Below are 24,868 nucleotides of genomic sequence, written 5' to 3'. Positions count from 1 at the left end.
TCCCAAATCTCTTGATCTTAGGCTCTTGGCGTCAGCACCGTGGACAGAGGGTTGGGAGGATGCTTTGTCTGTGCTCTGGGCTTTGAAATAGGTCTGACCTCCTAGACTCATTCCCATTCCAGCTGCGCCGAGCACAGCAGACACGTTCCCTGGGGCTCCGCGTGGCACTCCGTGTGCTACAGTGCCCACGGGAGCCGGGCGCTCTGACACAGGGTGGAGCCGCACATCACGCAGGCTTGGCTGCTGGGAAGTTCCCGTCACTTTTACGTGGGAACAGAATAAATCAAGGCTTCTGGGCTTTGCTTTTGCTTATACGCCGTTTCAAGTTCGATGGCTGGTGCTGGCGGGCTCCGGGCCAGGGTGTCCTGTGGCCGTGCGTGCAGATGTCCCTTTCTTCTCCCTGAAATCAGGCAGAGGAGCATCTGGGTCTCAGTCCTCTGCATCATCACAGTGGCCACTGCCTCCCCAGGGCGTCCCCAGCTCCTTCTCTGGCCTCGTTGCTCCAAAGGGCCTCCAGGGCTGACATTTCTTAATCCCACAAACCTAGAGCTTCCCGATGGAAGCACTTAATGTAGTTTCCCAATTTTCACTTAATATAAAACCAGCCCTTTTTAACGGCCTCAACTCACCTGAGCAGAAAGAAGTCTGCATTGCTCTATTTTTAGGCCTTCTCCCGGGAATCTCAGTCATGAATTACAGTCCCATGGCTGCTGGTGGTAGGTCTAACCTAGTTGCGGATGGCTGGGTCTGGTTGGCGGTGCCCGCCCTCTCCCCGGTTCAGGAGGGTGCCTCTGCCCCGGCTCTGGCTGTGTTTTTCCTCGAGCGTCGCTTGGGCTGTCTCTGGAGGCCGGCTACCCGGGGCAGCCAGAGGTGTATCTCACCCTCGTTGTTTCCGTCTTTGCTCTGAGTGTGTGAGATGTTTGTCTCGGTCGGTCCACACTGTGCTCCGAACACGCTGGAATTGTCAGGTGGGGGAGCCACCAGTGAATGTGTGTCCCCAGGGTGGGGTTTTGAAGTCAGACTTTTCACATCTCCTGTCGCTCCAGGAGCGGACAGGAGAACTCTGTGTTCCAGCATCTGCCACCCTGGCTTGTTGGCCAAGTTACAGTGAGCCCCTACCTCACTTCACCTCCTTACCCAGCCCCACCCTTGCCAGCATCCCCCACCCCCAACAGCTAAAGGCGTTCAATTAAAGGAAGCCCAGATTCCTTGGTGCACACGCCAGACACGTACTGACTTTCAGGTGAGAAAACAGTGATTTCACTGGCGTAGTAACTTCGCCCTAAAAGTGCAAGTCCTGGTGTGTAGAAAAGATAGTGTGGAAGGCAGATCATTACCAAGTGTTACCTGTGCCCCCTCCCGTCTACCCTGTGTTTCCCAAATATTTCTGTCTGGAGAAGGTCCCGCATGGCCTCATAGAACCTGAAAAGAGGTGGGAGATTTGATGGAGATTCAAGACTGATGTGCACCCTTTCTGGTAATGAGACCTCACCACAGCCAACGCGGCCTTCGGAACACAAACAAGCCAAACCAGCCCCAAACTGGCGTGATCACGAGCGTTTTCCAGAGCCTTCCGCGAGTCCACACCCCAGGAAGCATGCATCAGTGCTCAGCCACAGTGCTTTTTTTTTTTTTTTTAAGGGGAATTAATATTCTCATCACTAAATGCACACGAAAGATTCGACAATACCCCAGCTTTTCTCTTTTGTTAAAAACTTGCAAAGAGTTTCTGGGTTGAAAGACAAAGTAAATCTGCCCATCTGAGGAGGTAAGCGGAAAGTGATTCGTTGTTTTCAGCAGTGCAGCCTCGGCGAGCTGGAAGCTGTCTTACCGCAGAGGGGAGACCCCGAGGGACCCCTACCCGTTTGCAGCAAGTCTTTGCATGCGGTGTGTTTGTACCAGCTGAAGACAGCGCATGACTCGCTAAATAATTCACCAGCTGATTAATAGCCTCACAGGGGTATAATTAGGGGAGGGAGAGACGGCGGGCACAGTAACCGGTGCTGTGCTTGGGGGAGCGGGAGGCTTTATTTTTTTAAAGAAACTTTCTAGGGTGCTGGGCGTTTGAAGATAAGTTGGGAAGAGCTCAGTGCCTCTCCTCTTTTGAAGTGGAAATAGGACAGTTTGAATCCGTCGAGTTTAATTTTTCACAAGCTTTAGGGGCCCTGCGGTGCAACTCCCTTTTTATTATTGAAAAAACCCTACATTTTTCTTTCATTTTTCTCCACACACACGCACACACACACGCACGCACGCACACATGCGTGCAGTCCAAGCAGTAAGTAATAAACACATTAATTTACCCTTTTTTTTCCAAGAGCGGTTTAATTTACTCTTTTATTCAACGTGTATTTTGTTTGCTTCGCCTCCCCCAGATGTGTCCCCACACGTCCCCTTGGCGCCCCCACCCGGAGCCCCCACTGTGGGCTCGCCTCTGGGTTGACTAATGGACACCCGTGTAATTTATGCCTTTTAAAGGCACCCTCACCTCGGTCTGACAATGCTTTTGAAGTAGCTCCTTTTTTCAAGTCAAACTTTTGACTTTTCCGCTGGGACTGCTACAAAGATTTCCTTCTGGAAAGGAGGCAGGAGCCTCTCCGCCGAGACGGCCCAGCGGAGCCGCGGGTCTCAGGGTGGGGGTGCGTTCTGAGGGCCAGAGGCCTGCTAATGAGGACAGCTGGAGAAAGGGGGTCAGCGCCCTGTTTATCAACGGGTCCGGGCCCCTAGAGGGTCTGGCTCCTCGTATTTTAAAACTAGACTTCCGTTGCAGAAGTATGCGTCCTCTCTCTACGTTATTAAAATAGTGCTTTGCCTGGGGCGCCGTCCAAAGCTCCGTCGCCAAAGGGTTGCAAGGCTTCCTGTTGAATGGCCAGGCCGGGGGGAGCCAGAGGCAGCTCCTTCGTGCTGTTCATTCTGTTCTATGAAACGCCTCCCCCCCCAGAAGAGTGGGCTGGTCTCGTGGCACCAAAGAGGAGCAGTGCGGCTGCCTGGGCCGGACCCAGCGCCCACCCGGCGCCTGCTGGGTGTCGGGCACCCAGGTTATAAAACCAGCAGTGGGCCCAGAGGCGCCTGGTGGCCTTCTCACTCTGAGCAGAGCGTCTGGAAGCAACTCCCCTCCACGGACAGCCCTGCGGGCTTCCAGCCTACTCAGCTGTGAAATCGTCTGTGACAGGCCGGACCCCGAGGCCCCAGCCTTCTCCTCCAGCCAGGAGGTCTCCCGGTGCAGCCCCCTCCCACCCCCTGAGGCAGGTGCAACTGAAGCCCCTCTCCCCCCTCCCCAGATGCCCTGGAGGGGAGCTGACACCGGCTTTCTCCTCCCGCTGTGACTGGGGCCTGAGCTGTGACCTGCAGCCCCTACACCTCTGACAGTAGCCACGTCCCTGAAACAGCCCAGGGACAGGAGACCTGCCGGGGTCTGGCAGCTGGAAGGCAGCGCCGAGACTTCCTGGTGGGGAACTTGGCCCGGCCATGACAGCCTTGGGGGAGGCACAGGGCCCACACCTTCAGCTCTGCCCCGTGTGCCCTGCTCTGGGCGAGAAGGGAGCACGGGATAGAGGGAGGGGTTTGTGGGGTGGGGGTGGACAGACCTGGGGGCAGGAGGTGAGGGAAGAGTTTGGAGTACAAAGCGAAGTGCCCACCACCCCCACTCACCCTCCAGGGACATCCCATGGGACACACTCGTGACCTTGACTGCTAGAGCTCCCATCTTACTGCCCTCTCTCCTTTTGGACACAGTTAGGTTACAGACAGGTCAGATGGACCTTGCCTGGGGCCCCTCCAAGCCCGGTATCTGCTCTCCCGGCACCCCCACTGCCTGCTTCTGCTCCATCTGCCCCCTCCCCGACCCCCATCGCCTGCCCGTGTGGCTTGTAGTAGGAGCTCAGCGAATGTTTGCGAAGGAAGGAAGGAAGGAAGGAAGGCAGGAAAGAAGGCAGGAAGGACGGCAGGCGCACACAGCAGCTGGCCCGGGATGGCGCTGTGTGACATCGGGATGGCATCGGGAGCCCAGAAGCTTCCTCCTGTGGCCTGCATTTCTATACAGACAAGACCCCATTCGTCTTGAAGGAACAAGGGAGAACAGGTGGCAGAAAGCAGCAGGCGGCCTGAGGGTTTCTGGAGAGGTGGCCAGCCACGGTCACTCCTGCACGGTCAAGGGAGAGGCTGCAGGTCCGGGCTGTGGAATCGCCACTCGACTCCAGTTTCTGCCCCTGCCCTGCGGTGTGACCTGGGACAAGCCACCCAGCCTCTCAGAGCCACGGCTCCCTCACTAGAAGGCGAGCTGCTCGCAGTGTCAAAGTCACGGTGTGTTAGGTGTCTAACTGAAAAGTCTGTGAAATGCTTAGCGCAGCGCACGTCACACGATGGGCCACTTGCTGGATACTTCATTATTATTAATAGTAGTGGCAGTGTCATTGTCACTGGAGAAGAAGCAATGGTAGCACCATCGTTGAGTGTACGCATATGTTTCACATGTGGATTTTTTGGTACTTTATTCTTTTCCTGTGACTGATGCCAGCTTTGGGAGTCAGGTCCCTGGGGTCACAGGAACCGGCAGAAGCCCAGGCTGCTCTGCCTCTGGTGCTCCCAGGACTTCAGGCAGGGCGTGGCAGGGAGGCCTTGACTCCCTGATGACTTACCTTCCTTGGCATGGCTCGAACGGCAGGAGAGAGCTGAGTCGCTCCTCTGCGGCCCCAGGGAGGTTCTCAGTTCTGGTGTCGACTTGGTTCCTCGGTTCTTCTCCCTGTTGCATCTGCTGGGGCAGGAGTCTTCCTCCCCGTGCCCGGTGCCTGGAATGAGATGCTTGGACCAGCTGCGGCTGGTCGGGCATCTCTCTCCCTGCAGCCGCTCCACGTGGCCAGCCTGGGCTTCCTCCCAGCGTGGCGGCCTCGGGTGAGTCGGCCCCTCGTGTCGTGGCCAGCTTCCCCTAGCACTGGCGTCCCGAGGAGGCCAAGGCAGCAGTGGTGGCTGGGGTGGGGGATGGGGTAGACCATGAGGCTTCTCCTGACCCAGCCTCAGAAGTCCCAGAATGAGCTTCCCCCGAGTCTGTTCATCCCCCTAGTCAGTGAGCCAGCCTGGATTCCAGGGGAAAGGGATCAGAGCCCGCCTCTCGGGAAGGGTACAGCTCAGGGGTAGAGCATGCAGGTGGTATGCACAAGGTCCTGGACTCAATCCCCAGTACCTCCATCAAAATAAATACTTAATTACCTCCCACAAAACAAAAAAGAGCCCACCTCCCACCGGTAGGCGTGACCACCTCTAATCTACCAACGTGGGGGAGGCTGGAACTGAGTGCTTCGGTTTTGCTGAAGATTGGCTGCATCCTGTGACCTGGGAGGTTGAGCATAGATGGCCTTGTAGGTCCTCAGGAGCCTGGGGGATGGCGTGACTCCAGGAATGTCTTCAGATGTGACGTGCCACATAAGGGCTTGCTGAGCGCTCAGAGACCGCAGAGTTCAATTCCCTTTTAGAGGAGACACACCAGTTGGGAGGAAAAGTGACTTGCCCAAGGGCACGCTGTGAGTGGAGGGCACGATTCACGCTGCTGCTTCCCCTGAAATGTCGGCAGAGAGTGAGCAGGTGGCCCCAGAGCCAGGTGGCCCAGGTTTAAATCTGGGCCCCACAGCCTGTTAGTGTGTAGCCCTGGGTGAGTGACTTCCTCTCTCTGTGCCTCAGTTTCCTAGCCTGTAAAATAGGGTTGTTATGAAGAATACATGGATTGCTGCTTGTATTAGAACATCCACGCTTAGCACAGAGCCAAGCTCATGCTTGTTAGATGAATATGCCCTGACGTCTTTTCTGTCCCAGAAAACAGGGCTCTTGGCTGTCCCCTGGTTTCCCGGTAGAGGCTGATTCTCTCCTCACAGATCATGTGGGCAGTGGCATTCTCGCCGCCCTTGAGACCTGGGGAGCATATCTGGTTCTGAGCCCCGACTTCATTAAAATGGAAGGAAAATCGTGTTCCTTAAACTCTTTGATCTGCGGTGTACAGTTAACGTTAACACGCTGCACTTTACAACAATCCAGTCCACACACAGACTGCTGACCTCGTCTCATTCCCCACTAAAAGATGCAAAAATGTGTTTTAAGAATAACTAATTATCCAATTGTTAGACATTGTGTATCTAAGTGAGCATTTTTATGAAAAGTCTTATTGATTTGCTAAGTGAAGCACCATTTATTTATAGAAGAATGTCTGTCTTTATTTTTATTTTTTAAATCAAAGCTATTTAGCTTTGTTTTTTTAAAAAAAATTTTGTGGAGTTTTTTTTGGGGGAATTAGGTTTATTTATTATTTTAATGGAGGGACTGAGGATTGAAGCCAGGACCTCGTGCATGCTAAGCAGGCACTCTACCACCGAGCTATACCCTTCCTGCAAAGAATGTCTGTTTTTAAATGGTCTTTTTCTCTCATCTAAAACCTCCTTTGCGAGACAAACCCAGGGGCCCCCTGCTGGGGGGCTGCCTCTCAGCTGTGGATGGGTCAGCGGTGTGGGCCCCTCAATCTTATCTTTGCTTTCGGCCCGAGTAGACGTGGCAACAAGAGGAGTGATGGGAAGTGGTAGAAGAGGGGTAGCCTCTCACCGAGGGATGGACAATCCAGAACGTCCTCCTAGCTGGTGACAGCCCCAGCCCCAATGTCCTTTTCTGGGCTCGGGAAAAAAGCCAGTATTAAAAAATTTGTTATCTCCTGGCACCATTGTCTGCCATGCAGATTTAAATGTTGCTGTTTAAGCAATGAGATGTTAGGATACAGACGTTCGGAACCTAAGGAAGTCTTAGAAGACATCTGTTCCATCTTGTGCTGGGGAAACACTGACTGGCCATGCAGGGGCTTGTCTGGGGCAAGCGACTGGAGTTTACGAAGGAGACAAGCTGTCCGTGGGTCTGCTCCTCGCTGAAAAATTGCAGAGCACGACCAATTCCAACAGCCCGGTTTCTCCAGTGACCTCCTACATGGGTTTTAGAAATGTTCTGTTGTGCCAACTTGGGGGGCAGGATCCATGGTTGACCAGCAGGTGGCAGTAAATAATAAACAAACAGCATCATTAACGGAACACCTGGCCGGGGTCCTGGCGCCGCTGGCACTGCAGATCCTTCTCAGACACTCCTGATTTCTGGTTATGGCAGCGAGGAGGGCTTACAGGCCTCAGCGGCCAGGAATCAGTGTCATCCGGAGGCCAACGGTCTCCCAGACATGGTGGCGTTTAGCTTTCCCTGAATTACAACCTGTATCCTGGGCCAAGCCCCCAACCTGGGGCTGAGACGTGGTGAGGGGGTGGGAGCCCCGTTTCTGTCAAGCACAGTATGCATGAGATGGAAGTCAGAACCCAAAACAAAAGCAGCCCTTTCTCCTCCACAGTCTGGTTCCTCTCCAAGACTCTCCCACTGGGCTCCATTCCGGAGGGCGGTGGGACCCAGGGACTGTGCAGGGATGTTGGGAGGGGGGACAGAAGAGACTGAGTCTTCCATGAACCCTGACAGAGAGCCTAGTGTCACTTCACTTGATTTCAAATGGGGCCTTGAAGAGAGAAAGGCATCACAGCGGGGGTGTGTGTGTGTGTGTGTGTGTGTGTGTGTGTCCTGGAGGGGTGCAGAGAGGTGGTGTCGGAGAGTGCCTGGGTGTGTGTGGGTGGGTGTCTGAGTGTATTTGTGGGGGTGGGTTGAGCTTCTCAGCTTTTTCTGATCTGCCCTGGGGAGGTGGGAGGGTTAAATGGTTTATTCAGGTACGTCAATCAACCTTGGGTCTTTTTTACTTTTAAGCACCAGCTGAGGGAGCTATTTCCTTTTCCCACATTTTGTCCAGCTTTCCAGGGCCGGCTCCAGCAGCCTCAGTGCCCCTGTGCCCCTGCCTCCCCAAGTTGAGCCCCAGGTCAGGGGCGTCACAGGAACGAGGCAGTTTGGACATCAGGCGGCAGCAGGAAGGGCTCCCAGCCAGTCCTCTGCCCTCAGCTCCGTTTCCACAGGGGAATCTCAAGCTGGCCCAGATGCTCTCTCTCCGGGCCCTCCCTGACTCCCACTCGCCCACTCTCTGAGCTAGACCTGACTGAGGATGTCAGACCTGTGGCTCAGGAAGAACAGTCCTGTCCAGTCACCTCATGGGTGGCCTGACGCACAGCGGCACGTTCTGTCCGAGCCGTGGAACCGAAGTGCAGGAGAGAGCTTGAGGGGGGCCTGGGCCTCTAAACAGGCTCCCCTTCAAGACAAAGGGTGGGCCAGGTGCCCTGGGTGGGGTAGGTGGGGGAGCTGGTGGGACGCCCGAGGGGCCCGGGAACCTCTCATCTGTGACCATGGCTCCCCGTCAACTCCAGTGCCAAGGATACCCGGCAGGCAGGGAATAAATGGATTGAGGTTTTAATAACCCCGAGGTCAGTGTGAGGACTGCCATCTTTTATGGAAGATTTTCAGGATAAAAAAAAATCCTGAAACTGTGTGGTGTGGCCTTATGATATAATAGGATATTCATATCTTGCACTTTGCTAAATTTAGGGTAGACAGGACGTTCTGGAGAGGTAGCCTTTGGCAGTAGCTTATATGCAGGGTAACATGTTAACTGTCAGGCCCGGAAATCAAGCCCGAGGCACCTGACTCAGTGGAGGAGACTTCAGACGGGGCTGAGGGCCTCTCTCTGAGAGGAAGATGAAGAGGAGACGCACAGAATTATCAAGGAGATGTTAAACTTTCAGCAGAACACAGCAAGCGAAATCTATTCCGAAAAGGCCGCATTTTTGCTGAGCTGGCTGGTCAGACCATGTGGGGTTGGAAAAGCGAGTCCATAGACTACAGGGGAAGAAAGGCAGCGGTGAAACAAAGATGCAGAGCAGAAATCCTGCCTCGGGAGGGAGGAGCAGGGGTGGACTCGGGGAGATGTACTGCAGGCAGGGTCTTCTGGCTTCTCCCTTGGCCCCTGGGCCCGCACGCCGCCGTCAGGAGGGCCACGCACTGTCAAGTTCACTGGCCCTGGAGGTGGCGTCCAGAGGGGTCTGTTGTTCGTTTTAGCCGCCAGCAGTGTTTACCAGGCCTGCAGAGGAGGCCCCTGTGCTGGGGAGGATCACTGAGCTCCCATGGCCTCACAGCCCACTCTCTCCCAGGCCCCGGGGGCTCCGGGTACCAATATTCAACCTTGACTGAGACACAGAGAGGCTAACACCCTCATGGGAGGTTTCTGAGCATCTTCCCCAGGACTGCCGGGAAGGGCAGATCTGGGCGAGTACTTGTGATGCCGGGCTCCAGGGCCCGGGGTCCAGAGCAGGTTTACCGAAGGGCGAGGGCTCCATTCAGCACCTCTGGTCCCCCCAAAGTGAGAGCCACTTCTGGGGTGCGAGGAGAGCCTTCCAGGGAGATTTCATCCTTTGCCTCTGTTTTCTTTTTTTTTTTAATTTGGGGTTTTTTTAGGGGGGTGGTAGTTGTTTATTTGTTTGTTTGTTTATTTTTTAAATGGAGGCACTAGTGATTGAACCCAGGACCTTGTGCATGCTAAGCATGTGCTCTACCACTGAGTTGTACCCTCCCCACCCCTCCATCCCCCCGCCTTTGTCCCTTTGGAGTGGTCTCTCACAGTGGCCATTTCTACCTTCTTTAGGCTTTTAAATAGTTTCCTTTAAACAAAAACCCTACTTTCTAATCTTTTTTAAATTGAAGTACAGTCAGTTTACAATGTTTCAATTTCCAGTGTACTGCATAATGTTTCAGTCATACATACACATACATATATTTGTTTTCGTGTATGTTTTAATTGTAGATTACTATAAGATATTGAATATAGTTCCCTGTGCTATACAGAAGAAACCTGTTGTTTATCTACTTTATATATAGTAGTTAGTAGCTGCAAATCTTGAGCTCCCTGTTTATCCCTTCCCACCCCCTTAGCCCCCTGGTAACCGTAAGTGTGTTTACCATGTCTGTGAGTCTGTTTCTAAAACCCTACTTTTTAGATGGAGTATTCGCTCTCCTTTCAACATATATAAAAAGGAGAGAGACTAGAATAATGAATTGCAGGACCATCACCGCAGGTATAATGAAGCCACATGTGTTTGTGGTCACCCTTGGCACATCCAGAGCCACCTGCAAGACCCCTCCCCCAACAGGACTATTTTGAAACAAACCCCAGACGTCAGCATGCATTCCCTTGACTGCTGTTTAGTCCCCAGGTCGGCTGTGATGCAGGAGAAAGGAACCCCTGGGGGAGAAGCATTTCCCACGGCCACGGGGCCTGACCCAGTGCTCAGGAGGCAGTCCTGGTCCTGGGGGACGGCACTCTGCGTTCACTCATTCATTCGTTCACTCATTCAGAGTGTTTCTAAGTGCCTACCATGTGGCACGTGGCACATGCCCGGTGCTGGGGCGTAGCAGTGAGCCTGACTTAACAGGGGTCCCTGCCTTCTCGGGGGTGGGTGCAGAGGGTGGGCATACAGGCGTTAAACGAATAGTGCACTGGTGACTACTGATCCACAGTTGTGGTGAGGCCCTCTGAGGAGCAGTGACTCCAGAAAAGAGGGGCTTGTTTTGGTTTTGGCTCAAAGCTGGCATCCGGGTCAGCTTTCACCTTCTTCCCGCGTCTTCCGGAAATGCGGCCTTGCCCCCTGAAGCCCCGCGTGTCCTGTGTCTCCGGAGTCTGTCGGCTTTCCAGCCAGGATGTGTTGACTTACATTATTTTCTCTCTCGGCTCCTGGACCCCCAGCCCCCAGCGACCAGCTCTAACTCACGCCCCTCTCTCCCCTGTGCGTGTGTAGTGTGTGCATGTGTGGGTGTCTGTATGGAGGTCGAGATATATTTAAATGAGACCATATTACACAAGCTGTTTACTTGCTTTTTTCCCCCTTTGCTATTCTGTCAGAGACCTCTTTCCAAGTCAACATGTTACCGAACCAAACTTGGGTCCACTCGCCCGAGCACAGCAAAGCCAACCTCCTGCCCCTGGGTTGCGGTGAGGGGAAGAGCAGTGTTTACTGCAGGCTCCAAGCAGGGCGTCGAGGGCAGCCTGACTCCCCAAAGGCTTTCAGAGAGAGGGTTTTAAAGACAGAGTTGGGGATGGTGGGCTGTGATCAGCTCGTGGACGTCCTTCTGATTGGTTGCTGTGAGGTCATGTGGAGTCAAGGTCATCAACCTGGTTCCAGCCGGCGCGTCTGGGGTCCACATGCGTGTGGGCAGCAGGCAGTTAACTTCCTCCACCTGGTGGGGGTTTCAGTCTCTGCAAAACAGCCACAGGATGTAGCTCAGAATACCATCTACAGCCCTGGAGGAGACACTGAAGGTCCTGACTTTGTTTAATGGCTAAACTGTTATTATTTTGTCTTGCTTGGCTGTCTTCCTTACTTTCTGCATTTTCTCACGTCTCTGATTAAATGTTTTCTTTGGAACTTGGGGAAGCCTACTAGAGTAATGTTTTTCTATACACAAGAGGCAGGCAGAGGACATGGGGTGTGTGGAGGGGTCTGTTCTGGGAAGGTCCCAAATAGTCCTGCTCGCTTACAAACATAAATATAAATGATTTTTCAAAGGTTACGTTATATCATATCTCATAGATATACCATTCTTCATTTAAGCTGTCCTCTACTGATGGACATTTAAAATTGTTTCCGATTGTCACTATTATAAATAGCGCTGAAATGAACATCTTTGTGTGCACATCTTTTGCCATCTCTGCTGTTGTATCTTAGGTGTAAATTCTTAGAAACATGATTGCTAGGCCAAAAGGCATGTACATTTTAACTTTTGATGCCAGTCAGGAATTCCCACTAGAATTCTTTGTCAAATTAACAGGGAAAAAACAAATCCCAAACAAAAAATCTCTGTGTTTCTGTCTGGTCAGATTTCTTCCCAGCTAACAAACTGCCTTGGGCAGGTCACTGAAGCCACAGCCCTTCTGGACCTTGGTTTCTTAACACTGAAATGAGGGAGGTCCACAGGCTGACCTTCCAGGCCTTTCTCTCTCAGAATCACCAAGGCGCTGAGCCTACTGCCCACTGCTGTCCCGAGAAGGCTGCAGCTCAGCCCTCCCTCCTGCAGTGCAGCTTGGTTTCCAAGCAGGACCCAACTGTTGAAGAAAACAGTCAAATTATTGGCCCCATCCAGTCCTTGCCTTCAAACAACTGAGGCTTTAATGAGCCCTGGGTGTCACTGGTCAGCGAACTAATTACCCAGCGGACCTCCTCCTCAAAGGGCAAGTCCACTCCAGGCCTACAGCGCTCTCCTAAAGCCAGATTCAAACTCAGATGTGGGACTTCATGTTGTGATTAAGGGCCCCATGTTCTTGCCAGTGGTTTCATCATAGCCATCTGCTGGGGATCTGGGCAAACTTCTAGAAGGAATTAAGATCATGCTCACACATCCCTTCCAAAGACCTCTGATGGATCTGGGAGCTCCTGTGAGCCGTCTCCAGGCCCCACAACAGCCAGTGAGGCAGGTGTCACAGAGGAGGACACTGAGGTTCAGGGAGGTCCCATGGCTGGACCACAGGGCTCTCAGCTCACACTTGCTCAAAGAAAGGAACCCAGGGGCTAAGAGTTGAGTCTTCCGGCTTTTATTCTAAGGAACTCTCATAAAAGCAGCTATATTTGCAGATCCTCCTGCAGCCCCCACCCCGCTGACAGCTCAGCCCACCCACCTTCCCAATCTGCAGACGAACAGACTGGAGCTTAGAGTCTCCCAGCTGGTTGGGGCTGACCTGGGACTGGGAGAGCGATGCAAAGAGCTCTTTCTACCACAGCTGGCCTCTCTGGGTCCGGGAGTCTATTTCTGGTTTGTGTGTGATATTTGTCTTTCTCTGTCTGACTTACTGGCCTCTCTCTAACAGGGCATTGCTAGAAACTTGGGGTGTCCCGCAGATGCTCAGGGTGTCCAGGGACTTGAAGGGCACGGTGCTGGCGGGGTCAGCAAAAGATGGTTTCCTTTTAGAAATTCAGAAAGCCGGAGCTATGAGCTGCTGGTTTGCATTCAGGGTTTCTCAGCCGGAGCTCCTTGGAGACTTTACAGGAGGTCAAGTGCTGTCAACCAGCCACATCCTTGGGCCCTGGGGACCCCCGTGGGGACTCCACTGGCTGATCCCCCAAAGTGAGCAGTCGGTGTGCAAAGCTGGAAACGCTTCTGGACGTTCTAGCTCAGGATCCTGAGATGAATCTCTACATGCTCATTCAATACGTATGCATCGAAGACCAACACGTGATCCTTCCCAACATGGCCTGGGTGTGGCCAGAGCCCCTTCCTTCCTGAAGACCTGGCAGGGCCTCCCTACCCCCACTTCCCGCAGACCTCGCTGCTCCAGCCACACCGGCCCCGGCCCACTTCTTCAATGTGCCAAGATCATTCCAGCCTCGGGGCCCCTGCCCTCGCCATCCCCTCCACCCAGAACATCCCCAGATCTTCACGAGGCCCATTGTGACCTCCCCAGAGTCCATCCTGGACCCAGTCAGACCAGCAGGTTCCTGTCCCTTGGTTTGTTTTCTTCATAGTCTTCCTGGCTCTCTGAAACAGTTTTTTATTTATCTGTGTATGATCTGTCTCCCTGGCTAGAATGTAAACTTCAGGAGGGCAGGACCCTTGGCTTCTTGCTTGCGATGCGTGGAGTGTAAACCCAGCAGCTGGACACAGCGAGGATGCCACGTTAACGCTCCACTAGAGCCACTGTGAGAGGCTTGCTTCTGTGCAGTTTCCTACTTCAGTGAGAGTGTCTAAATATTCAGGGGTAGACCTGGGTTGGAAAGCTCTGTGGCACATTCTTAACGTACATTGTCTTTAATCTGTATTTATTTCTCTTGACAGAAAACATGTGGTTTCTGGATCAGAGACTCATGATTTATTCACACAGTAACCTGAGCATGGTTCCCCACACCCCGATTGCGCACAGGGGCCGTTGGGTAGAGCCAGTGCCCTCTGCGTGCGCCGGCAGTGGAGTGGGGAGGGGGCCCTTTTGGGGCTTCTAGAAGGCAGCTGGCACACCTGCCCCTCTGCCCTGAATACGGACAATGCCTGGTGCGGGGGGAGGTCGTCGGTTAACAACTCCTGAAATACAGACAGAGGACTTGGAACAGAGGTCCCTAAATCTCTCTGTCTTTAGCTGCTGAGGCTTGTTTGACGTCAGCCATCCTGTATCCCAGAAGCCAGCTCAGAACACCTTGACCGAGGTGGAAATGACCATGAAAAGAGTCACAAAACACCGATTCCCAGCATACATCTCCTGAACTGAGAAATACCAGCCACCCCCTCTGAGCGTCTCCCGGGTGCCTGGAACTACATGCAGTGTTGGCCCCGTGGCGACAGACCCTGGCATCCTCTTTCGGTGGCTGAGGAAACAGACGCAGAGAGGCTGAGTGGCCAAGTTGGTGTCGGCTGGCACCTGAGGGCAGAGTTAAGATGAGACCCCAGATGTGCGTGTGCCTGGAGCCCGGCTTCTCTTCTCTTTCTTCCTCTTCCGAGCGCCCCAACGTCTGGTCGAGCTGGTCTTAACGTATTTGTTTAGTTGCAGTGAAGCGTTGAAAAGGGAGGCCTCCTGTCTATGTATTCCACACCTGCTATGTGCCAGGCACTGTGTTAATCATGGAAACGTGAGGTGGGCATGGCCCTTTGTCCTCGTAAGAGGCAGCATTTCACAAAGAATTGGCCAGATAGTTAATGACGGGTGGCAGGTGAGGGGGAAGGTGGCAGGTGCTGACCTAGTTAAGGGCCGTCCTGGGAGGGGACACTCATCTTGGGTCTTGTCCAGGCAAGGCGTGGGGGAAGGACGTCCTGGAGGGAGAGACTGCCACATTCCAGGGGAAGTGAAAAGCTGGAGATTCACCAGGGAAGGAGGCAGGTCTTGGACCTTGCAGGGCCCTGGTGACCACAGGGAAGAGTACTGCTTTCATTCTCAGAGCACTGGGGAGCCATGGCAGGTTTAAGCGGGGGAGGGATGGGATTAGCTGTATCAACTTTGCCTTGATTTAAGATAGCCAAATCTTATCAGAGAAAAATCCCTTTTCTGCTCTATCCAAGAGACGGGAAGAAAGGCTGAAAGATGCGAGAAAGAACAAATTCGGGGAAGGAAATGCAAACGACTTGATTGAAGTTTAGGGGTCTTTGCCCACAGGGCAGGAACCCGGCACGCTGTGGCCACGGAGGAAAGCAGCAGTTAGTGATTTTTCTGAACCTCTCGCCCTGCCTTCACCTGGCTGTCAGCCTGGGGGCCTTGGGAGGGTTTCAGTCGTGTGCATTAGGGCACTTGGGTGGCACACGGATGGCTGGTGGGAGGGAACCAGGCATCTCCAGAGAAGCTGCCCGCTGCTCTGTCACTGCTGCTCCAGGAAACCAGCTCGTCATGGAGGCCACGTTCATAGCAAACAACGGTAATATTTACCAAGTATCTCTGGAAAAATGAGTGCAAAGTGCAGAAAATGCAGTGCAAATTGCTGGAACGCAGTACATTAGCAACATAGGACATTTAATGAGTCTGAGAAGAGAGGCATAAATTTCAGGAAAATGTCAGTTGCAGTAATGTAAACAAGGGGCTTCTTGACATCTCATTCTCCCTAAGACTTTATTTCAGTCTCTGGTTATAACTAAAGCTGTGATTCTGGAGAGAAATTTGATTCTAAACATCAGGAAAGTAGAGCTGGGGGAAGCGAAGAAGGGGTTGCTGGTATGTCCTCGTAAATGGGCAGAGCGCCTCGAGGGCACCGTTGCCTTCCTGTCCGAGGAAAACGAAACCTTCCACTGGGACCCTGGTGAAAAGAAGAGAGTTTTTGCTGCAAAAACTGGATCCTGGGGGGAGGGATGCCCACACATCGCTGGAGGGCTGGGAACCACCCTTCTGCCAGTGGGCAAGTGACTTGTCGAAGTCAGGGGAAGTTCAAGTTCAGGGTCACCCCAGTGCTTTCCCCCTCCTCAGGCAGCCGTGTTCCTCCCATTGCTGGGACTGTGGAGGGACCTGGGAAACGGGCACCCACAGCCTGTCCACCTAAACCCACCTCTTTACCAGTTCAACCCATGGTCAAAGTTAGGAAGCCCATGGGCCACGGCCGAAGATCCTCCCTCACCTTCCTGTTGGGTCAGGAGAGGTGCAGGAGAGGATGGCAGAGTGACCGCTGTCCTCCTTTCTCTGCAGTCCCTGACAGCATCATCATGAAGGTGCTGAGCCAGCGCCTGGACCAGCAGGACTGCGTCGAGAGAGGCTGGGTGCTGCACGGCTTCCCGCGAGACCTGGACCAGGCGCACGTGCTGGACAGCTGGGGCTACAAGCCCAACAGGTGAGCAGTCCCCGTCCGGCGGGGCCGCGGCCCTCCGGAAGGTCTCCGCCCCGGGGCACCGTCTTCCCAGGGGCCCGGCCGGCCAGATCTCCGACAGCTTGCAGCTTGCAAGAGCCTCCCCACGTCCTGAAGTGGAGCGTCTCCTATTCATTTCGCTCCCACCCACTCATCCCATTTTCCCTGTGACCTAGGAGTCCAGCTCGGGCTCAGAGCCCAGCTCTGCCACTCACCTTGCCGGGCCTGCCCTCCGCACCTGAGAGTGCTAACACGTAGCAACCAGTCTTGCTTTGCTCCTGGGATTGTGATGCAAAGCAATTCGTGTTTTCTTCTACTGTTTTTACCATTTTTTACGTTTGAATCTTTGATGCGTCTGAGATTTATTTTGATGTGGGTATGCAGTACGGGTCTCTCTTTTTTCTTCTCAAATGATTAGCTGTTTTTTCAAAACAATGTTAAATATTGTTGACTATTCTGTCCTTCCTCCACTAACTTGAACTTGAGAGCACCCCAAAATTACAGACACTGTGGAAATAAACAGAGACCACCCAAATGAAGAAAACAAAGGCCGTGAAGTAAGAGCTTGCTGTCTATACCAAGGGAGTTGACTGAGGGGAGGGAGAGGCTTCTGGTGGAAAGGGCGGGGCTTCAGGGCTCCCCTGATGGAGGCTGTGGGCCTGGGGAGGCTGGAGGCGGCCCGCTGGAGGCAGGGCATCCTATGTGCTTGGTTCGGGGAGCACATTTGGCCTTCTCTAATTTGGTCCTAAATCGGAAATGGAGGCAAAATTAGGGAAGCTGCTAGTCACTGACAAAGTCCCGGCTCCCTGGGGCTGCCTGCTGCCGAGGTCGTGACTGGGCTCCTGAGCCGGGCTGCGGGGGCAGGTCAGGGCTCTCTGTTTTATCTGCTCTGGCCACCGTCTGCTCCCCTATACAGCCTCTCGCGCACCTGGCTGTACGCTAAACTTTCTGTTGTTTCCCACAAGCCTGCTTCTGCAGTAGTACCGCACTGTTTGACCACTTCAGTTTAATCATAAATTTCAAGTCGGTGCAGGACACAGCCCTCTCATTACTCTTCTTTATTGTCATTTTTGTATATTTATTATTCCAAATGAACACTATGATGATTTTATCATGAACTGCCATTGAGATTTTAGCTGGAGTCGATTCGATTTAGCAGTTCGTCTGTTGCACCTGGACACGGCCCTGTCCTCTCCGCGAAATGACCGCCACTTCCCTGGGGCTCATGCTTTTCGTCTGAAGTGTATTCCTAGCTGTTATGTGATCTGTTGTTCTTGTTGATGTGCGATAAGATATTTTCATCCATTTTATTTTCTAGCTGGACTTTTCAGGAGTATAAGAGAGATGCTGATTCGTTCTTGTGCACTTTATATTCCAGCTTCGTTCCTAGAGCTGTCTCTCTGCTTCTGATAGCTTTTCAGTCGATTCTCTGGGTTCTTCAGTGGGGGGTGGTCATGGCATCTACAAATATTTATCCTTTTCCCTCTTCCTTTCCAGTGCTGGTATTTTTCATTTTACTCTTTCGCATAATTGCGCGGGGCGGTACCCCCAGACCTGGGCCACGACGGACAGGTGCTTGTCCCCCTGACCTGAAGGGCTGTCCTGCCGTTCTGGCCCCGGCACTGCTGCCATTGCGGGATGTACTTACTTTAACTACTTTGCTTGCTGTGTTTTAGCTTGTCGTGTGGACAGAATGAAATCAGGTTTCATAGTTTTTATTCCACCTGCTTGTCTTTTTCCTTGAATAGTTGAGCTTCTCCCACTTAATTTGCTTTTAGCACTTTATTTTATGCTTCATCCTGGTTTCCTTTGTTTTCCATCCTTTTTTATGGTCTGTGTTTTCTTTGAGTTTTATTATTGCTGCTGTTGGATTTTTCTCCTCCCCTTCAACTGATTTAGGAGATAGTGTTTCTAGTTCTACTGGTCTCACCAGGATGATTTAATTAAGCTTGTGTTTCCCAATTTGTCGATTCTAAAATGAAGCAGAATGTTTGACTTGGTCATAAGAAAGATGAAACGGAAAATGCTCCCAGATGCACACCTCCTCATTCCCCTCCCCCAGCCGTTCTCTGCTTTTGGCAGGTGGGGGTGGAGGGAGGGAGGGAGAAACACATTCTGAAACTTTTTTGTCTCAGTGTGTTATACTCAGATTATTTTAAGATTATTAAGCTCTTCTTTCTAGAAATATAACAACTACATTCTGTCTGTAGCTGCAATTACTGTACTTGTGGCGTTTTCATTTTCTCTTCAGCTGGATTCAGATTTCAGCACCAGCTGTTTACATAAGTCAACCTCTCTGTTTATCAGTTTTGACTCCTTGTTCATTTGAATGGGTTTTGTCTTTGAGTCGGTTTCAGCAAAGGTACATACAGGCTAAGCGTCCTAAATTCTTGCACATTTGAGAACGTGTTTCTGTTTGTTGGCTGGAGAATTCTCCCATCACGCGTCTCGCCCCCAGCACCCTGTGCCCTTTCTGTGCCGTCCACGCACACCTGCGGGGTCGCAGTCGTGTCCGAGGCCAGCGAGGGTCTTTCCTTTACAGGCGGTGTGCTGCTTATGTCCGGGTGCTCAAAGGGTTTCCCCTCCCTCTCAGTTCGTTTACGCTCCCCAGGCCGTGTCTCGGTTCTCTTTACTACTTTTCTCTGGAATACTATGAATCCTTTCCACTTACGTTATTTCAGGAGAACCTTCGTCTGGTGCATTTCTTACCATCTTTCCAGCTCATTTGCTGGGTGTTCTTTTTCAGGAAGACCAGTTATGTGTGTGTTGGACATTTCGCATCTGTTTCCCATAATTCTGATTTCTTTCTAGTAGCTTTTCTTTTTTCCTTTTCTGTATTTTTTCCCAATCTGTCTTTCATGATAACTTTATATTTTTATCATATGTATTTCTTGTTGCCTCTACTTTATTTTTCTTTTCTCTAATGCTTTTACGTTTCCCTTAGTTTTTTTCTTCATGTTGTCAGTTTTCTTTCATCGCCTTTTAAATTTTATCTCATCCTCTTTTCTTTGATTTCTTATATCATGGAGTCTGTCCTCTCTAAATTATTTCAAGTATACTGATAAGGCTTTATCTAGAAGGTTCTGATGTTTCCTGGAGTAACTCTGCTTCCAGAAGGCATTCATTTTCTATCTGTCTCTCTCTCTCTCTCTCTTTTTAATTTTAACTTTTAGGACACTTTTTTGACAACGTCTGTACCTGAGTACCAAGGTGGATATATTTTGCAAATCACTTATCTTTGAATAGGACTGTTGTTTGTCTAAGAATAGCATGAGTTGGTTTTAGAAAATAGAAAATTAGTCTTCCATGACTGCTGTAATAAACTACCACAAACTTGGGGGCGTAAACAACACAGATTGATTGTGGTACAATTCTGTAAGGCTGACATCAACATGTCGGACAGGTTTCATTCCTTTCCGGAGGCTCTAGGAGAGTCCATTTCCTGTCCTTCCCCAGCTTCTAGAGACCGCCCCCACCCTTGGCTTACCGCCCCCTTCCTCTGTGTGCAAGGACAGCAACGTTGCCACACGCTGACCTCCTGTTGTCACATCTCCCTCTGACTGGAGCTGGGAGCAGTTCTCAGATTTTGAGGACTCATGTGATTGGATTGGGCCGACCCGGACAATGCAACCTGATCCACACCCTTCGTGTCATCTCGTGTGCGAAGCCCACGTAAAGTGGGATGTTCACGAGTTCTGGGGCTTAGGAGGTGGGCCTTGGGTGAGGCTGCCTCATTCTGTCCTCCGCGGTTGGAGTCTTCTCCACCGCCTCAATCGTCTCCCTGGAGCTGGGTCCTGAGAGCTTCCTCCTGGAAGGCTGAACGGTCTGTTTGGTTCTAGGGCCACGGCGACCCCTCCTGAACATCCTGTCTTTCTCCTTGTGTTGCCTGTGAGCTTCCAGGGGCCACAGTGCCACAAGGCCAAGCTTCCCCTCCGTTTTCTGGGGATAGGACAGACTTTGGTGTAGTAGTTAGCTTCTGTGTAAACTCATCGCCTACCTGGAGATAAAAGGCACTGGGGAAGATGCAAAAACAGTCACTTAAAAGAAGGCGGGGGGCAGGCCACTGACACCGCGTAGGGAGAGAGTCTAGTGCTCATTTTTCTGAGCCCCGAGGGGAAAAACGACTGCTTTCTTTACCGGCCCTGCGCCCTGGACCAGGACTGCACGACCAACAGCGGGAGGGCGCCGTGTTTACTTAGAGCCTGCAGGGAAGGTGATTCAAGAACCTCTCTGGTTTAGGGCAGGCTTGCAGGGAAAACTTCTCTGTCCACCCCCAAGTAAAAATCAGTTTCTAAAGACTTAGTAAACAATGTCAGTTTAATTTATTTGACCCCAGGGCAGAGGAAAAGCAGAGAGAGAAAAGAAAGATGTTTGTTTACAGCAGAGGTTTAATCATATGCCACTGTGTAATCATCCTTCTGTATTTCCCTCCCGTCCCTGAGGGTTTTCCTCCTCCTTTCGCCTCTCTGACTAACCCACTTCTTCCTCCCTAGCTTTCAATTAAACAATTTCATGATTGATTCAGAAAGTAATTTTAGCCGTACACCTTCAAGTCCAGGTATGGGCTGAGGAAGAGAGAAATATTCCAAAATGAACCCACCTGGCACCGGGATAGATATCAGGGCTGTAATTCTGGTTGGGTTGTGATGCCAATTATAAAGCACTCTGGCTGTGGTGTTGCTGTTTTTGACACCAGGAGGAAATCTTGACAGAATTATAGCCTAGGAATCGATCTGGGAATACGACACAGAAATCTATAATTCAGATGTGAAAACAATCTACAAAGGCTCTTTTTTTTTTTAGGAGGGTTCGATGAAATTAGATTAAAATAAATTTACATATATATCAATTTTATTATTAAAATATATTCATACTAGTAAGTAGAGTTATTGGGGAAGGATAAGCTATTCTGTGTCTTGGACACAGAAATAGACCTCTTTGGCTTATCAGGAAACGAAGTTATTGTCTCCTTGTCAAATATAAATCTCTTCTTAGAGCTAATAAATGGATAGTGCTCAAATGCAATGTTTTGTTTGACTCCTACCTCATAAACCCATGGCACATAATACTAAATTATATTCCGCTGAGCAGTATCAATCTCTTGATTCCAACATCACACGGTGAGGGAAACAAACCAAGTAATTGATGTGTCGAAAAGAAGGAGGGAAAGTTATTTGAGAACAAATAAAATGGGCTATAAAGTTTGTTAAAACGTAATAATAATAGTAAGAGGAGAAAAAAAAAAAAAAAGGAAGAAGAAGAAAGAAACAAAGAAGGAACTATCCAAGGCTGTATCCGAAGCCTGCCCTCTGCCTGGCTGTAAAATCACTCATTTCATGCTGCAAGTTTGTAGCACGGTGTTTCCTTTTAAAATTAATGTTTACTGTGGAGAAGGAGTATAGGATTCTGATTGATGTTGGGAAGTTTGCGGTGTATCAGACAGACTGGTTTGTTTTTTTCCTTTTTTTCCCCCTGCATCTTCCTCCCTCAGTGCTGCGCGGAGGAGGCAGGGCGGGCGGTGCCTCCTCCCCCACCTGGCTGTCCCACCGCAGGGCAAGGTCTGGGTCACATCCAACTGCAAGATCCCAGGTCAGGGCTGTCGCAGCGTCTCTCAGAAATCCCTGGAAAGGGGGTAAAAGGTGGGGGGCCCTGGCTGAAGCCGTGGCGGTGGCGTTCAACAGATGTAGCAGCGACTCTATTAGTACTGTTTTCCAGGATGGCTCTCTTTCTCTGCTCCGTTGGACTAAATTTGGGGACTAGGATGAAATCAGCCAAGGACAGCGTTTTAGATTAGCCTGTCATGTCCAAGGTCGTTTTGTGCAAATTGGCAGCTGCTCTGTAGTTTCTTTGGAGAGTGTGATGGGTTTTAATGTTGTATTTATTATCATTTCTTAAACTAAACAGTTGTGTGTCCCACATCCAGAGGAGCCCAGAGAGGGCTAGTTGTCCCTGGGAAAGCAGTGGCAGGTCCCTTCTGTTGCATTTGGCTCCCAGTTGGTGCTGGGTGAGTTGCTGGCTTTTGCTGGAGGCACAGCCCTCTCCCCAAGGAAGCAGGGAGCAGGGGTCACAGAGGGGACCCAGGCTGCTCAACACGACCCCCCCGCCTGGAGGAGCTGGGAATCCCACACCCAAGGGCAGCCTGCCCCTCAGACACACGGGTCTGGTTGCGTCTCAGATTTCCTGCGGCCGGAGCTTTGAAACAAGCCCAGGTGGCTCTGTGGGCACGTCTCTGCTTGGCGGTCGGAGGCGGACCCGGAACGTTCCATCCAGGCTACTGCTGGTGCTGATGAGAACCCCGGCTCACGTCCTCTCCCCTCTTCATCCTTCCTGTCACTTTCTGCCTCTGCTCAGCAGTGGTCCTGCCTCGCTCCTAGGGCAAATCTCTGAGGACACGTCTTCCCTCCCCGGTCCTCCTGCCCCCTCGTCTTTAACCTTCATCATCATCCTGACAACAGGAATGAAGGTCATGATACCTGACATCTATTGAGTGCCAATCATGTCCCTGTTTTGTATCTCATTTAGTCCATTCAATATCCCCATAAAGTAAGTTTGGTTTGTTCAGTAAAACAGGGGTTAAGCTGTGTCCCTTGCCCCAGACCACATGGAAGAGACCAATTGTGAACCCAGCTCTTTGCTCAGAATGGTTACATGGTACCCTTTCTGCAGGTTAGATCTGTCCCTGCTCATTGGCTAGCTGACTTGGAAAAACTCCGTTTAACCTCAGTTTTCCTATCTGTCAAATGGGAGCATTAATCTTACTCTTTTAACCTGACAGAACCACTGCTCTGGAGAGTTAGTGGAATATGTGTGGGTGTGATTTATAATTGGTGAGTGCCACACGGGCAGAGTGACCCTGTGAGCTGGCGCCGTGTACCTCCTCCACCGCAACTCCTGGGAGGGCAAACTCCCATTCAAAGTGTACGATAGTTTTCTCTCTCGTTTTCACATAGTAAATACACACTCACGCCCCCTAAATAGGCATGCTACCGATTTGTCTACACGCTAAGAAGTGTGAAATTATTCATTATGATGGATACACATGTGATTTTGAATTTCCATTACATAAGGAGAGGTGAAAATGGCAAAAATCGTTACACTCTGCAGGGGTGACGGTTGGAGAGTAATTGTTTTATCTACTCATTATGGGTTGGTACAAATCACTAATTTCTATTCAAAATATTCTTCCTCTAATCACAGTCTGCTTGCTCTTCTTACCCACGGAAGACATTTTAAAGATTCCCGTTGGGCTGGAATTGGGGAAGGTAGCACGCGGGATGGGAGAGCGACCCTGAAATAGACACAGACAAAAATCACCTTTTTGCCTGGAAGGGCCCCACGGAGCCAGGCAAACTGAAAAATCGAGATCAGGGTGTTTAACAATGTCGATAAGTTATTCTGCTGAATGATGGTTTGATTTCTTGGTTTCCACTATGTTAAATTTAAACAATGGGATATCATGGAACATTATGAGAGTAAAAATTGAACCGGCATATAGTTAATACACCAGAGCTCTCTAATTTGATTAAAAGCTTACTACTTTTTAGCTCCATATGACACCATGTTTGGGAGGACAACACACTGAAACCCTCGGATAATGACTTTGCCATTTCTAACGTGTTCCGTAGTGAGAAGAATGCTATCAATTCTTAAGAGAGCAGTGGTAGGACCAAAGAAAAATTAAAATGCGAAATGGAGAGGATTTCTTGCCTCTCTCTCTATTATTATCACTTGGTCCTTCCAGGAAGCTCTCATATTTCTGCAGCTGATCCTTATGTGGATTAGGGATAATAAACAGCCCATTAATGGAGGCCTGAACTAGGAAATGGAGTTGGAATCAGCCGCAGAACTCGGTGGCTGGCTGAGGTTAATAACTCTATTACTCCAGCTCTGTGCCGAGCCGTCCGACAAGCGGCATGTTAGCCTCATCTTACTCCTCATTAATTGAGCTAATAGAACCCGACTGACCCTGCCTTCTGCTGTCAGCTGAGAGTTTACCAGACATGGGCCGGAATACATATCATCCACTGTGTGCTCCAGGGTGCCTTTTGTTTTGGGAAGGAAGATCTTCCTTAAAGATCAGTTAGCTAGAGGGTCCCTCCTAACAGCAGAGTCGCTGTGCACCGGCCACAGCCGGGTCCCCAATCACTCTGGTTTTGTCCCATGAGCGAGGGGGCCACAGGGGCCCCCTGCTTCCATTGGCACCTCCAGGCAGATGTCCACTGGGTCTGAGGGCTTCAGCATCCACGTGAACAGCTTTGGAGGAAGTAGTCTCCACAATTTCAACAAAGTGTCGGGGGTCGAGGGTGAGCATGGAAGTGTGGCATGTGTTGGCGCGGGGGTGGGGCAGGCCCCAGCCCCTCAGCCCCTGTCTCTCCTGGTCCTGGGCTTTCTTTTAACGCTCAGCAGCTGGCTCTTTTGCACGGATCCCTCCCCTCCCCTGAAGTTTCCTGATGGTTAGCCACGTGTTTCTGACAATCCGCTTTGCTGGGTAAGCAGTCTGGGGGCGTGGCTTCGCCTTTTCTGGGCCCCGGTTTCCTTCTCCATCAGATGGGGTGATAACCCAGCCCTCAGCTCACCCTTTGCTGGATTCATGTATGTGTTTGCTGGGAAAATGCGAATGGGTAGGACTTATGAAG

General features: G+C 51.2%; 1 protein-coding gene across 12 annotated transcripts in view; it reads left to right on the top strand.

Annotated features, from left to right (window-relative positions):
• AK8 (adenylate kinase 8) overlaps positions 1-24,868 on the top strand; it is a 121,196-nt gene that overhangs the window by 55,546 nt on the left and 40,782 nt on the right. For all 12 annotated transcript variants that reach the window (XM_074362472.1, XM_074362473.1, XM_074362470.1 and 9 more), the window contains one exon: positions 16,076-16,217. In XM_074362472.1, coding sequence (XP_074218573.1) covers positions 16,076-16,217 — 142 coding nt within the window. The remainder of the gene's footprint in view (positions 1-16,075; positions 16,218-24,868) is intronic.

The sequence above is a fragment of the Camelus bactrianus genome, chromosome 4 (genome assembly GCF_048773025.1).
Source record: "Camelus bactrianus isolate YW-2024 breed Bactrian camel chromosome 4, ASM4877302v1, whole genome shotgun sequence".
Lineage (NCBI taxonomy): Eukaryota > Metazoa > Chordata > Mammalia > Artiodactyla > Camelidae > Camelus > Camelus bactrianus.
The sequence above is the reverse complement of the archived record's forward strand: the minus strand, read 5'-3'. Positions and strand labels throughout refer to the sequence as shown.